General features: G+C 37.8%; 1 protein-coding gene across 1 annotated transcript in view; it reads left to right on the plus strand.

Annotated features, from left to right (window-relative positions):
• Nucleotides 1–15,070, plus strand: part of LOC101850465 (guanine nucleotide exchange factor VAV3) — a gene marked incomplete at its 3' end in the record, with an annotated part of 43,737 nt that overhangs the window by 26,304 nt on the left and 2,363 nt on the right. The window contains 8 exon segments of the mRNA XM_013079457.2: nucleotides 294–389; nucleotides 1,851–1,919; nucleotides 3,598–3,795; nucleotides 4,409–4,504; nucleotides 6,297–6,368; nucleotides 8,241–8,314; nucleotides 9,156–9,174; nucleotides 13,424–13,515. Of these exon segments, the coding sequence (XP_012934911.1) occupies nucleotides 294–389; nucleotides 1,851–1,919; nucleotides 3,598–3,795; nucleotides 4,409–4,504; nucleotides 6,297–6,368; nucleotides 8,241–8,314; nucleotides 9,156–9,174; nucleotides 13,424–13,515 (716 nt within the window).

Raw genomic sequence — 15,070 nt, forward strand, 5'->3', positions numbered from 1 at the left:
ATAATAATAATAATAATAATAATAATTACAATAATAATGTTAGTAATGATAATGATAAGGAGAAGCAGAAGAAAAAGTTGTTGTTGTAGTCTTGATATGCTTCTCTAAACTCAAATGAAACAAAAAGAAAAAACTAAACGACTGTTACTATGTTAACATAGAACAAACCCCGACTGAATGACGGTTATTGTGTTCATGTGCTTCTTTTCACTCAAACAAACAAACACACAAATGAACACACAAACACACACACACAAACTAACAACTAAAATGTTGATTGGTTTCCCCCTCAGGCCACAGCAGAGCCGCACACCAAAAGGGACTACTGTATCAAGGAGCTGCTGGATACGGAACACAACTACAAAGAAGTCTTGAGCATGATAGTCAATGTAAGTGATGATGATAAGGATGATGGTGGTCAATGTAATGGATAATGATGATTTTTTTTTGTTTCCTTAATGGGCCTGGCGGACTCCACGAAGAAATCTTCGAGCGAGAACGAGGCTCTTTTTCCGCTCCATTTTCAATATGCTTAGCGGCACCTCCGCTCGTCCGAATAACTCCATTCGAATTGCCATTGTTCCTGGACATTCAAACATATGTTTGATATCCTCCTTTTCATGGCCGCATCTTCGGCAACATGGGCTGAGCTCTTCATTTACAAAGTTCTTATACCATCTTAATCTCCAATGATGGTTCGACCGCAGTCTCGCTAGCTCAACCTGGTCCCAGGGACATGTAATATTTTGTTCCCGCTTATTGGAGTGCCCTGAATACACATCTTCCAGGTGCTGGTACTTGGCTCTGCATGGTGGGTCTCTGATTTTGATGATGATGATTATGATGATGAAGATGATGATGGTGGTGGTCAAATGTAAGTCGTGATTGAATGAGTGTCTTGCCATGATGATGATGTTGATGATGATGATGATGATGATGATGATGACGATGATATGGTCAATGTAAGTTTTGATTGAAAGAGAACATAAAAAGTGAAGGTTTGGGTCCTTTGATGATGATGATCATGATGAGGATGATAAGTGCAATGAATTTCTTTACTGTGAATGTTCTTTGCAGCCTAGGTTTACACAAATGTAGCAAACAGAAAAAACATGGACTCTCTCTCTGTCTGTCTCTCTCTGTCTGTCTCTCTCTGTCTCTCTCTCTCTCTCTCTCTCTGTCTCTCTCTCTCTCTCTCTCTCTCTCTCTCTCTCTGTCTCCCCCCCCCCCCTTCCCCTTTTTTCTTAGGGCCCCCTCTCCCCTTTTTTCTTATTCCTCTCATATTCTTTCAGGGATTATGGATAATGGATAATCTCTGCCATATAAATGATGTGTAAAAAACCTTTATAAGTTGGTGGTGGCCTCCGAAGAGTTTGCCTTTTGCTGTTGTGAATGATTGGCAGGTGCTCTGATGTGGTTTGCTCCTTTTTTCCTATCAAGCATATATTGGTGGGTGGTTGGCGGGTGCTCTGGTGTGGTTTGCTTCTTCTTTCCTATCAAACATCTATCGTCCTTATCTCTCCTCCTTCTTTTTTGTTTGTTACTCTCTTGTAACACCTCTAATCTTCTGGCGCTCATATGACCTTATGCTGTTGCGAGCGCCGTAAAACCTACTGAAACAACAAACAAGCATATTATATTGTCCTGTCTCTCGTCCTTCTTTTCTTTGATTAGTGACACCTCTAATCTTCAGCGCTTATATGACCTATTTGTGCTGCAAGTGATATAAAACTCCTACTAAAACTAAACTAGACCAAGCCTGGACTGTTGAGTTTGATTTTATGTTGTTGACACTGCTGCACGTGAAAGAGCTATCTATTCTTATCTCATTCCCCTTTTCTATTCCATAGTGTTTCATGAAACCCCTGCAGAATATTCTTCCCTCAGCTGAAAGAGATGTGATATTTGCATATGTTGAGGTAAGTCGGTCATGTGTTGGTGAAGCTGTATTGGAGTGGTACCGACACAAATCCAGAGTGGTTGGTTGGCTGGTGCTCTGGTTTGTGTTTGGTTGGCTCCTTTTTTCTTATCAAAGAACTCACATTCTTATCTTTCCTCCTTTTTCCTTTTTTTTTGTGTTTGTTACTCTCTTATAACACTTCTAACCGTTGGCACTTTTATGATCTGATTGTGTTGCGGTGCCAGGAAACTCTGACTAAAAATAAACCTAATAAATTCAGATGTCTCTTCTTGGTTCTTTCAGGCCTACATTTTAATTTTTCCAAGACTATCCGTAATTCAAGAAGCAAACATTTTTACCGTGGACACTTCAAGGTCACAATAGCTTGACTTTCAAGTATTTTCTTCATGATGAACTCACATTATGTTTGTACTGATTTCAAATTCTTGACAAGCCCACCAAGATTACAATAATTTACCCTTTATTGCAGCTATTTACACACTTATGTGGGCATTCAGAGCACGGATTATTCGTCTGTAATTTGATTTTAAAAAATTTGTCAAGCCTGTCTGATTCTTTCATTGGCATTTATGAATTTTTTATTTTGTCTGTAGTGTTTTTTTTACCTCTTCATACAGGGTGATTAAAAAAGAATAGGTCAAAATCAGATCGCGATATATCAAAAATGGAAAACAATAGAAAACTCTAGCTTTGATACCTGTGTCGTACATATCTTTCAAGTTTTTCCAGTACTCAATGTGGCTACCAACGGCAGCACGGACAACATCAAGCCCATATTAGAGTTCCTCCCAAACACGGTGTAGGATGTCTTGGTCCACCGTGTAGATTGTAGCTGTTTTTCGATCTTTTTTATCATCGATATTTGCTGGAAGTGGTGGAACATTAATTTGTCTTTAACAATTTGCTCCCACAGGACACCGATCAGGCACGGTGTGATATAGCATGTACCGCATCTGTGTCCTGGTCTGTGTGGATAAGTGTTGCGTCCTCTGCGCGCTGCGTGGGTCAATAGTGTTAACATACCTCCACAAGAAAACGTCACTCACAGTGAGGTCCAGGATCTGGCAGGCCTGGCGCAGAGAGCGAGGTCTTTAGAACCTCTCCTACCAATTCACTTTAGAACCTCTCCTACCAATCCACTGCTGAGGCACGATTTCATTCAGATAAGCTTGAGCCCCGAGGTGCCATTGGGGCGGTGCTCCGTCTTCTTGAAAGATGAAGTCATTTGAATTTTCTTGCAGTAAAGTGATTACCCAGTTTTTGTGGGTGTTTGATAAAGACGAAGTTGATGTTACATCACTTTCAGCAAATATAGATGACAGAAAAGATCGAATTACGGCTACAATCAACACGGTGGACCGAGATATCCTGAGACTCATTTGGGATGAATTCTCATATCGGCTTGATGCCGGTTATGGCCACATTAAGCACTTGTAAAAGATGAAATAAAAACTTGAAGGTATGTACAACGCATGTGTCCAAGCTAGAGTTTTCTATTGTTTTCCGTTTTTGGAATTATCGCGTGATGATTTTGGCGTATTCTTTTTTAATCATCTTGTATTATAGTTACAGATGAGATATTTGGTGTGCATTATATAAGATCCTGTGTGAAGCTTGTGTTTAGTCATTTTTTAAACACATTCTGTACGCTGAGTTGTCTCCCCCCCCCCCCCCAGGACTTGCTGGAAATTCACACAGACCTGTATGATAAACTGCACCGGTCTGTTGTCTACGGTCATCCACGGTTGTCCGACATCTTCATCCAGTTCAAATCAAGACTTCTCATCTACGGAGACTTTTGCTCAAACCTGACCAAAGCTCAAGACCGAATTGACAAAGTCTGCTTTGTAGAACAGATCAGACAGACGATTCAGGTGTGTACTGACTTTTTTTAGTTGCTACTTTCATTTGAAACGATCGGGAGTTCTGGATTTCATGAAGGGTTGATTTGTTGTTTCACTCTGTATTGAAACAAAGAAGTCATGTTTTTTTTCTGTCAATATAACAACTGCATTTATACTGCTCCTTTTTTGAGTCCCAGAGTTTTGTAATTAATTATCTTTGGTATTGGCGTGATAGACCTGGGCTGCTCCTCATGTATTTAACACTACCACGAGGTGATTCTTGTGAACTATTTCTCAATGGAAACTGGCATTTGAAAACTTTTGCTGCAATGAATCCAAGTAGGTGAGGAGACATGTGTTGATGTTTTAATTGGTTTTTGTTGTACATTAGAAACCATAGGATCTTGGAGAATTTTGTCCTGTTTATCCGGGATGTTAGATGAAATTTAAATGTTGTAAAAATTCTGATGTTTGAAAAATAAAAGCTAGATCTAGTGATCTGGGATGTGTCATAAAAGCATCTTTTCTGTTTTGTATATTTTTCTTAAATATACCAAGTCCTGCTTTCCCTTTGCGTTGATAGCATATTTTTCTGCTCATACTTAAAAAATGTTTAACTCTTTTATTGTTTGCCTTGTCATAGGAATGTGAGAGGAAAGCTAATGAGGGAAAGTTTCGCCTCAGGGATCTGCTGCACGTGCCAATGCAGCGAGTGTTGAAGTACCATCTCCTTCTGAAGGTATTTGTTGTTGGGCTGTCTTGTGGGTTTGAACTGAATTCTGCCCTATTTCGTTACTCTTTTGGATTACGTATATGGTAAAGGATAAGATATTAGCCTTGTGATGCGAAAGCCTCAGATTTAATCTGAACAGAATCTCACTCTGTGTTGTTTTTTTGTTTGTTTTGTTCTGGCATTTTCATAGCTCTGTTTTACTGTTTAATTTTGCATCACAGGATAGAAATTTTATTGCTTTTGGTTGTGATGAGGTTATATTAAAGGAATGTTCTGTTTTCAAATGAGTTATGATACAGGAATGCCTGCCTGCTGCCCTCATTTACTCTTTCAAAGATATTCTTCTGGTGATGTGTGGAGCGCTGTCTAGTTAAGGAAAGATCACTGTGACTTTATATCACCTTTTTTGGTAGCCTTTTAATTGCTCTGTAGTATAGGTTTATGTCTCCTGTAAAGAACATTACAATAGGTGATGAAGGGGTAATGTGAGAATAATGTTTAGTTTTTTTTATATAACTTACCAGACTGGAATGCCTCTCATACTACATTCATTCTTTTTGCAAGAAATGAAATTGTTGGGCGAAGTATACTTTTCCTCAGCAGGCGTCATGTCTGTATATCAGTTTCTTCGCTTTTAGTTCCTGTGCTACTTTCAAGAACAAGTTGAACCTTTCCTAACAACCACCAGCCCAAGACAGTCATCTGTAGAAAGGGCCACTTACCATTTCCCCTCTGGAATTTTCAAAATATTACAAAGACACTCCAAGATGTCTACCCATTTAAGACAACCACTTGTTCTGCTTGACAATGGGTGGATGTCTAGGACAATTTCAACTTTATATGGAATTTTCCTATTTTCAAGTGAATCCTTAAGCCTTGACTACCGCACAAAGAAGACAACATGGGTTTGTTTCGGGAAGTTATTTTATCAAGTATCACCGTCTGTTTACTGGGATTCTGTGTCCTTCACTGCTTGTGTTGGCCCTGGCAGACTGGATGGAAACAGCTGACCTTCTAAATGATCAGTTTCATTTCAAAGGAGGCGTTACAAATTCTCTATTTTACATGCTGTGGAATGAATGATGATAAGAATACAGCTTCCAGTTGTGCGTTTTATGAGAGGGCAAAGGATATTGAAACTTATGTACTGGAGAAATGTAATCAGATACACTGGGGCATTCAGTTCATCTCCTTGGATGTGGACCAACTTTAACCCTGTTTGCCGGTTGTTCGCTTCCATGGCAAAAGTATGTGTTACGACACGGTGGAATCAGGCGCTCGTCAATTTTTGGGCATATGGAGTTATTTGAATAATCTCAAAGCTCCTTTATTTGTCTTGTGTTCTGTGAAAAAAATACCCATCTTTCTGGAATAGAAGTCAAGATGTTTGCGATTGAAGGAAGTGGGGGTTGCATGATTTCTGAGGTATATTTAGAGGGAAAATGGCTTCCAGTTTGCTAACTTCTGTAGCTTGAGAGTCCTTGAAAACTGAAAGTTTACATATTTTGTGCCATTAATCAAGCTTTTTCAGTAACATTCATGTGGAAATATCTTTTTATATGGACATATAAAAGATGTTAGCCAAAGTAGAAAAATTCGACAAAAATTGCAAAACCGGAGGTAATGTCTGTCTCTTTGATTTCATTCTTATGACGAGGGCCTGAATTCACCATGATACCCCGCATATGTGCTGGGGAGGTCGGTTTGAGTTTATTGCACTACTCTTACTACATTTCTCTGAAAGCTGGAAACTGTTTCTCCTTTAAAATAATTGATCCACATGTGCTTTCCTATATAGGAACTCATCAAAACAACAGACAAGTCGAACCACGAAAGGGAAGGTCTAGAACAAGCCCTGGAGGCCATGCTGGTGAGATTCTTTTTTTTTTTGGATAAACAAGAGCGAATAAATGTGTGTCTGTCTGGAGAAAAGGTCCCAGTTGTTGGCAAAGCTGTTTTTGAACAACAGGGTGAAAAGGCCAAAAATGTTGGAGGCCCTACCTGGTCAAAAATGTAGTTCTACCAGAAAACACATGTTTTACCAGTTCTTAATAACCTATTGAACGGATTTTTTATTTTAAATCGAAATATTTTCAATTAGTAATTTTTTTCAGCATGTTGTATACTTCACCAAAGGTTAAAAATGTGCCAGAAAGTGTTTTTTTAATCCAAACTTTGTTTTTACATCCTGTGTGACAAAATTTGGTATATCTTTAGAACTACTCAAAAGATTGGAAAAATTAAAAAATGAACATGTTCAGCATTGAATTCTACAAGAATATGCCCTTATTTCAATTTCCAAAATTTCCGACGACTGGGACCTTTCTCCAGGCACACATAAGTGTATTGTTGTGACAACTGATGTCAAATATCTCCACACCTGATTCGTATTTGTGCTGTTTTTTCCTTTAGTGCTGATTTCTTGCTTCTCTCTTTCACTTTTCATTGAAAATTAAAGTTCTCACTATTTCCATATTTTGTTTGTTTCGTGTAGGCTTATACATATTTTTGTCTTTTCCCCCTCCTTTTCTTTCTTTTTCTTTACTCTGTTCCAGTTTCCTCCTGCGACTAAACTGTCCCATCCTTCACACTTTCTTTCTCTTTTTAATTTCTTTATAATTTCATTTTTTCCTACTGCTTCACTGGGTTTTTTTTTCTCCTTTTTTTTTCTCTTTACTCTTTCTTTTCAGTTTTCTTGAATTACATTCATGCTCTCTTTAACCTCAACAAATATACATTTGATGCTAGGGTATGTCAGTATAATGAAGCTGTGGATAGCTTCCAGGATTTTCTGCAAGTAGTTTTGCACTGTTCTATCATTATATGCCATGGTGATTATGCTGTGACTGTGTCTGAGTGGATGGTTGGCAGGTGCTGTGGTGTGGTTTGCTCCTTTCCTATCAAACATCTATCTGCTTTATCTCACCTTTGTCTTTTTTGTGATTGTTACTCTCTTGTAGCACTTTTTAGCTTTGGTCGCGGTCCAATGACCTTATGCAGTTGCAAGCGCTGAAAAAACTTACCATCTAATCTTCGGCACTTACATGACCTTATTGTGTTGCAGGTGCCGTAAAACTGTTACTACCCCCCCCCCCCCCCCCCCCCCCCCCGCGGAGTAGTGCCACTGAAGTCTCTTTAGGCCATTCCCAAAGGGGGGACATTAACTTGTTCTTATGCACAGCTGAATTGTAAATGGGCTGATTCAACAATGTCATGCTCATAACTGTGCCTGAACTGCAACAGGGAACTGCTGCTTTTTCTTTCCTAATCCTTACTATTGTCTTTTTTCCTCTACTTCTTTTGTATGTTTGTCACTCTTATGTGACCCGCTATTTCCGGGGTGCCTTGATAGTCGAAGCAGACTTTGCACTGCTGAAGCTAGAGAGGTGAGCAGGGCAAGCCTGATTCCCTGTGAAGACTTCTCTGTTGACTTTCACCCCTTGGCGCTCATATGACTTTATGCAGATGCGAGCACCGAAAAAAACTCTATTAAAACAAAACTCTTACTAAAACTAAGTGTTTGTGTGTTATCTATTTGTTGTGGGTGTCAAATATTTCAAAGTAGAATAGTGCATTGTTAGAGAGTTTTTGTTGTGTAATGCCATGAGCTCTCATAGGCAGCGTAGAAGATGAAGAAAAAGAAGAAGGAGAAGAGAAGGAGGAGAGAAGGAGGAGAAGAAGAAGACGAAGAAGAAGAAGATGGGACATGACTTCATTTTCTTTTTATTGTACACACTTCCAGGACCTGTCTCTTTATGTCAATGAGCTGAAGCGGGACCACGAGGGGCTTCAAGTCATTGAAGAAATTCAGAACAGGTACGTCGAACTCCCTTCTCTTTCAAGCTTTATTCTTTCGTGTCGGTTTGGTCTGTATACCTTTTTTATTTATTTGTGTGTTTGTGTGCGCGTGCGTGCGTGCCGTTTTTCCCTTTATTTTTCTCATGTATGTGTGCCTGAGTGTGTGTGTGTGTGCGTAGGTTACTTCTTTTATTTTTCTAGAAACTTATCTTAAATTATGGATGGTTGGAGGAAACCAGTGGTATATCCCATTTCTTTACTGTCCTTCTGTTCTTTCTGTCTATCTGTTTCCCTTTTTTCGTAGCTCTTATTTACCATGGGTATGTCAATGTGCCTTCCTTTTCTTAAAGTAAGCCTACGATTGGTCTGTGGATTCTTTTGTGTGGTCTGCACCTTCAGTTTTTTCTTCAGTTGTATTATGTTCTTGATCGGATTTTGGAAAAAAAAAGGGCATTATCATGCTGGCTTGCTGTAAAATATTAATCCTCTTATGTTATCTGGTCAAGGACTGAGACTTTAGATATATTTGATTATTTATTGACTGTGTAAAATAGAATATTTTAAAATTGAATCTATTTGACCTGGTTGTGAAGGCAATTTGGTGGTTGTCTACCTCTCCCGCTTCTTTTTTTTTGGTCCTGTTATATTTTGCTGACTGCTGACATGTGGCTGTTATCGCACAGAGTGATAATAAACTACAACTCTGTTGTCTTTTATCTCACAAACAAATTCCTATATTTTTGGTTATTTTTGTTTTATTGCTAGTTAAAGCTGAAATGCTTTCATTTATGGAATAAAAGTTTTGATTTTCTTGAGATAATTCACAATTTTCACCATATATATTTATTTTTTCTCCCAGCATTAATGACTTGAAAATGGTGAGTACTCTCTTGAGATTCCTTTCCTATTTTAAAAATCTGACTTATTCTGAAAAATTCAACTGGGAAAACTTGAGATAGAAAGTGTTTAAAAAGTATAGTTTTACTTCTATACTATACCTTAATTAGCTACCAGGAGTGCTTTTTGTAAATTGTTTTGATTTTTGTTGTTGTTTGGAAGGAACTGAAATTTTTACTTTTGTGTGTTCTCGAAATCTTTTGTCTTGTGTGGTGATGCTCAGATGATCAAGTAGTCTTTTCTCCTTTATGTTTGTATTCATATCCCAAGTCAGTGGGTGGTTGGCAGTTGCTCTGGTGTAGTTTGATTGTTCTTTTGTATCAAATATCTATTGCCCTCATCTCTCCTCCTTTTTTCTATCCGTTACTCTCTTGTAACACCTCTAAACTTCAGCCACACTGATATGACCTTATTTTGTTGCAAGTGCCGTAAAACTCTTACTAGAACTTTATAAAAGCCCATCTCCAGCTTTGTCTTTTGTGTGGTTTGCTTCTTATGGTTCTTCGTCATTGGGGGTCATGTACTTTTAAACTTATTTCCTGGGTTGAGTGATTTGATAGGCTGTTGGGTGTAGTAGCACACACTATTGCTTCTCTGCATTACAATTACTCTTATATTTCCTTCGGGGTGGTTGGAAGGTGCCACTGGTTGGTCCTATTTCTTTTAGTTCTCTCCAATGTGTCTGTCTGTCTGTCTGTCTGTCTGTCTGTCTGTCTGTCTGTCTGTCTGTCTCTCTGTCTCTCTGTCTGTCTGTCTGTCTGTCTGTCTGTCTGTATGTCTCTTTGTCTGTCTGTCTGTCTCTCTGTCTCTCTGTCTGTCTGTCTGTCTGTCTTGCTTTTGCCCTGCCCTAAATGACCCTTATCTTGGGGATGAACTTCTCTTTACCCAAAACGAACATCAGAAACCAAGGTCCCTAGACTGTTAATGATAGCACAAGTGTGGTGTATGTGGAAGCCAATGAAACTTTGCCCTCTTTCACGCACTTAGGGAAAATCCAAACTCTTAAGGGTTAACCCTTGTACCGTTCTAATCTTGGCTAACAAGGGCCACTGATTGCATTAAACTTCCTGTTCACTTAGCATGCTTTTAGTGTTCGCGTTTTCTTTTTACTATTGGAGAAATGAAAGTACATGGCAAGGCCAATTCTGACTGTTATGACTGATCTTATTGTGGGCCCCGACTCACTTTGTTGATGGGAATAAAAGAGAGACTATGGCTGTATGTCAGTGTTCTATTTTTATTCATCAATTTTGTCATTATAGTCAAGATTGTCCTTGTGGAAATCTTTTGGGGGAAAAGGTGGGGGCAGTGTTGAGCAGACTTTACCTGGGTAGATCTTTAGTGCCGCATCTTTTTTTGAATAGGATTAAGTTTTAAATTTATTTTAGTTTGGAGTGAGCAGGAAATGATTACAAGTTTACCGAGGCTGGCTGGTCTTTTGATTTTGTGTCTCTCCACTAGGGTGGGTGGTTGGCGGGTGCTCTGGTGTGGTTTGCTTCTTCTTTCCTATCAAACATCTTTCGTCGTCATCTCCCCTCCTTCTTTTTTTATGTTTGTTACTCTCTTGTAACACCTCTGATCTTCTGGCGCTCATATGACCTTATGCAGTTGCGAACGCCGTAAAACCTCTACTAAAACAAACCATCTCCACTAGGGTTGTTTTTCTCATTATGTGTTATGATTGGGGTTGTATTGACTTTTGTAAATGACTCTGCTGTGTTGGTCAATGCTCTGTTCTAGTCTGCTGTTTGAACTTCTTTTCAGCTTTTCTATTACTCTGATATGTTTCTTGGCAAAATGTAGCTTTTGTTGATGTGGCTCTCTGTAAACGAAAATGATAAAAAATACTGGACTTGAAACTCGAGACAAAACTTTTTACTTGGAAATAGTTGTTTTCCTAAGGCTGTGTTCTAATTTTATTTTTATTCCACTTCCAGAGCAAGAATAAGCGTAAAGGACTTGTAAGCTACCACAGAAATAACAATAATACCAGTATTGTCACAATTAATGACTGTTAAAAAAAGAAACCTCAAAATGTTTTTGAACCCAACCCATTATGGACATATTAGTACTACTTTTGTCACCATTAATGACTATAATATTCTTTGTTATGAAAAGAAAACATTTTTTTTTACACCAATGGACTTACACTACATATTTCCCATGATAACCTGTTTCACTCAAATGTAACCCTTAAAAGAATGTTACAATGTTACACAATTTAATAAAATTCTTTGTACAGGATTTTATGTGCCAATCTTGTCTTTCTTGTCTTATCAGAGACATATTATATTTAGAAAGCAAAATAAAAAAACACAAAAAAAACAACCAACATCTGTATAGATTTGCACTAAAGGTTTCAATTTAAAGACAGTAATTGCGGTTGGTTTTAAGGGTGCCACTGGTGAGTCTTACTTTCTGAGCTTCTGTTGTTTCTGTCTACCAGTCACCAAATGACTGTTTTTTTGTGTTGATATTCTGCTTTGTTCTTCAACTCAAAATGAAGACTGTAATGAAGTGGCTGTGGTTATAGTACTGTAGTTTCTATGGTGATGTGCCAAGCATTCTGTACACCATAACTCAAGTTCATAGTAATTAATGTTCAAGTATACTGCCAGTGTGCACATGAAGTAGTTTTGACAAGTTGAAGGACTAGGGCTCACTTATTGAAATATCCTCAGAATTTTCTTCTTTTCTTTTTGCTTTTACAAAAAAAATCTTGTTATGTCTAAAGAATATATCAGCTAATTCAACTTGAGTTCATTTTCCTAACATCTTTTCAAAGGACCTGTGGCACCTAAAAGCAAACCTCTCTATTGGTTTAAAAGCTTGAGCTAGTGCTTCCTGAGATATAAAAGTCACTCCTCGGCACCATATTTAACTTTGTGAGAGATATTCATGGTTTTGATTATTTGGATCACCACAAACTGATCTCAGTCTGATCTGTGGCGTATGTAAAGTTGGTGGAGGAGGGGCGTGCAACTCTTTTTTGAAGGTGACTTTGCACAATAAAGCTTGTTCAAAGGGTACTTTATGCTGACTGTTATTTTTGAGAGTTTGTAGAAGAGAGACTTCTGCAAAAGCATTTTTGGGGAAGTTATAAAAGGCATTTATTTTCTTGTCTTTGGCACATTGAAATTTCTTTAAGGTGTTTCTAATTATTTTACTGAGAATGCTTATAGAGATGTTATAAGGTGCAACAGGTTCTTCATATGAAAAAAACCCAAACAAACAAAAATCCAAACTCAGCTCCTTCAGACCTCACCAATGTAATCTGTCTTTATGAATTGATATACGGGCACATACATTTATTATACTTTGGTTTTTACATTTTTTCTTGGTGAACAATTTGTTTTTTCAGTTGCAATTTAAATGTGTTCAAATTCGTCGCCAATTTGGAAAAAGAAAGAGACTGTTCATTATCTTCTCTCTGGTTGTTATTTTGTTTGATAACTGGCAGAAAAGGTACTAGAAATGGATGATTTCAGATTCTTATGTTTTCAAGTACAATTTGTGTGGCATCGTAGTGAAATCAGGTGTTTGTCAAAATAATGAAATTGAAGAAACCAACATTTTTCCGTCCTTTGTCAATTTTTGGTGAATTTGAAAAAAATTTTTTTTTTTTGTTCAGCACTTTTTAATTTGATTTAAAAATTAATTTCTGTGTGGATTTTACTGAAACACATAAGTAAACAAAGGCATAAATAATGTAATTTTACAGTTTTCAAGGACTGTCAAACGGTCCTTGTCACCAAACTTTACCGGTCATTCTCTCGCTAATTTTTCCTCTGACACCAGGCGGCCCCACCTCTTTCTATTGAAAATATCTCTACTTCTTTTTTCATCAACAGCAAAACAAATGAACAAGCTATAAGATGATATCAATAACTTTATATGCCCCAAAATTGACAAGTGCCTGATTCCACCACGTGCGACACATATTATATTAACATTTTAAAAATAGATCTCACAGATTTGCAATTTACCAATTATGTTATTATTTTCTACAGTCAAGTATTTACTCATTAAACTGATCGAGTAATAAAGTTGTTATTGCACAAAAACCTCCCCAGCAAAATAGATAAAAACTTAACGGTGGTGGCTGTGAAAAAAGCCCTATTCTTTGTTATTTACTACTTAACTGTCCTAAAAACTGAATGAAATAACTGTTTTGTTTCTCATTCTTTTTTATCTGTGGACTTATATGATCATCTTGTCTTGTTTTTTCAGCCGGCTAACACCTCGTTAAAAGATTATGGAAGATTCCAGAAAGATGGAGAGCTGAAGGTACTGTCTCATATGGACACCCGCCCAAGGAACAGGTGAAATTTTTATTTCTTTGTTCTTGTTCGAATGTGTGTGCACAAACTGATTGTTTCTAAGAAAGAAAATTAGTTTTTTTTGTGTACAGATCAATCAGGCTCACATTGGTCATTGATTGAAAGAGAAACACTTTATCTTAACAAACTCTTTTAAGTCTCATGAGAAAAAATAGGTTTTGACTATTTGGATGGCAGTGCATTGTGGTGTAAAGTGGATATCATGGAAGAGTTGCAAGCCCATTTCCGCTTCTGCATCACTTAGTTGGGAAGCTGGACAGAAATCGTTTATGAGGATGACATTGATTCCAATGATTAAAAAACACTGGAGTAATTCAAATACAGTGTACCAAGTGGCTAATAATCTGTCATCTCAGATATGGCCCCTCAAGAAAGTGGAGGCCTTCACTAGGTCATGCTAGTAGTGAATGGGGGGCCACATTTTTTTCCCCCATACGTTTCTGTCTTGCTTCTCTCCAGCGGTTAATGGCTGATGTCTTGTTAACGTGTTTAAAAAAAATTCAAACATACAGACAAACAAACAAATATAAACTTCCTCTTCCCACTTTTCCTCCCATGTTTGAAACAGAATTGACCCTAGAAATGCTGAGAAAAGGTAAATGTTTGTTGTAAAAGAATAGCATGACTGAAAAGGGAACATAAATATCACTCTCTCTTGGCATGGGCATTTTTCCATTTCTGCTGACGTTGTAAGTATTATGAGGTTTCAAATGTTCTAGCTCCTGTGTTTATGTGTGCAGCATTGTCTGCTTAATTTTGTACCATGAGAAAGAATTGTATATTTCATTCAGTGCCAGATTATAAAAGAATGTAAGTTTCAATCCTGTATAGAAAGGGTTTGACTTGGCTTGAATCATGCTTTATAAAACAAAATCACATTACCTGATTCAGCTATTATAAATAGCAGTTTTCGAATAGTGTAGGATTGATCTTGTTCAGAGGGAAAAAAAAGATGTGTGACATTATTCAGTAACGAGACTCTGTGAATTTTGTACTCACAATGAGTGTTGGTATCCAGTTATGTCCATACCTGGCACCAGAGGGTTAATCTTTCAAGAAATTTTCCACAACCATGTAGTGGGCTTTCCTTAATAAGGGACAGTGTCATTGGTGTAATGGTAAAGTACTTTGCAGTTGCTGGCAGGAGAAGAGATATCTCAATGGGGAAGTTATTTATCGAGTGTTGTCTGCCGCGATGTGATACCCCTCTCAGCTGGGGTTGCCTCTGACAGGCAGGATCAGCTTGTGTCTGTGGTGTAGTGGTGATTGGCCACTATCACTTATCACATGCAGGAGACCTGACTTCGATTCTCTAGTAGGGAGAACATTTTTTATTTAGTATCTCGGTCTTTCTGCTGGGATATATCCTTCTCATTCCAGGTTGGCCCTGACAGGTAGGGTCCGAAGCCCTCCTACTAAATTATTTAAATCGTATTAATGGGGTTGTAAAAACACTGAGTCTTACTTTCTGAGCTTCTGTTGTTTCTGTCTACCAGTCACCAAATGACTGTTTTTTTGTGTTGATATTCTGCTTTGT

This window comes from Aplysia californica, unplaced genomic scaffold (assembly GCF_000002075.1).
Source record: "Aplysia californica isolate F4 #8 unplaced genomic scaffold, AplCal3.0 scaffold00052, whole genome shotgun sequence".
In the NCBI taxonomy this organism is placed as follows: domain Eukaryota; kingdom Metazoa; phylum Mollusca; class Gastropoda; order Aplysiida; family Aplysiidae; genus Aplysia; species Aplysia californica.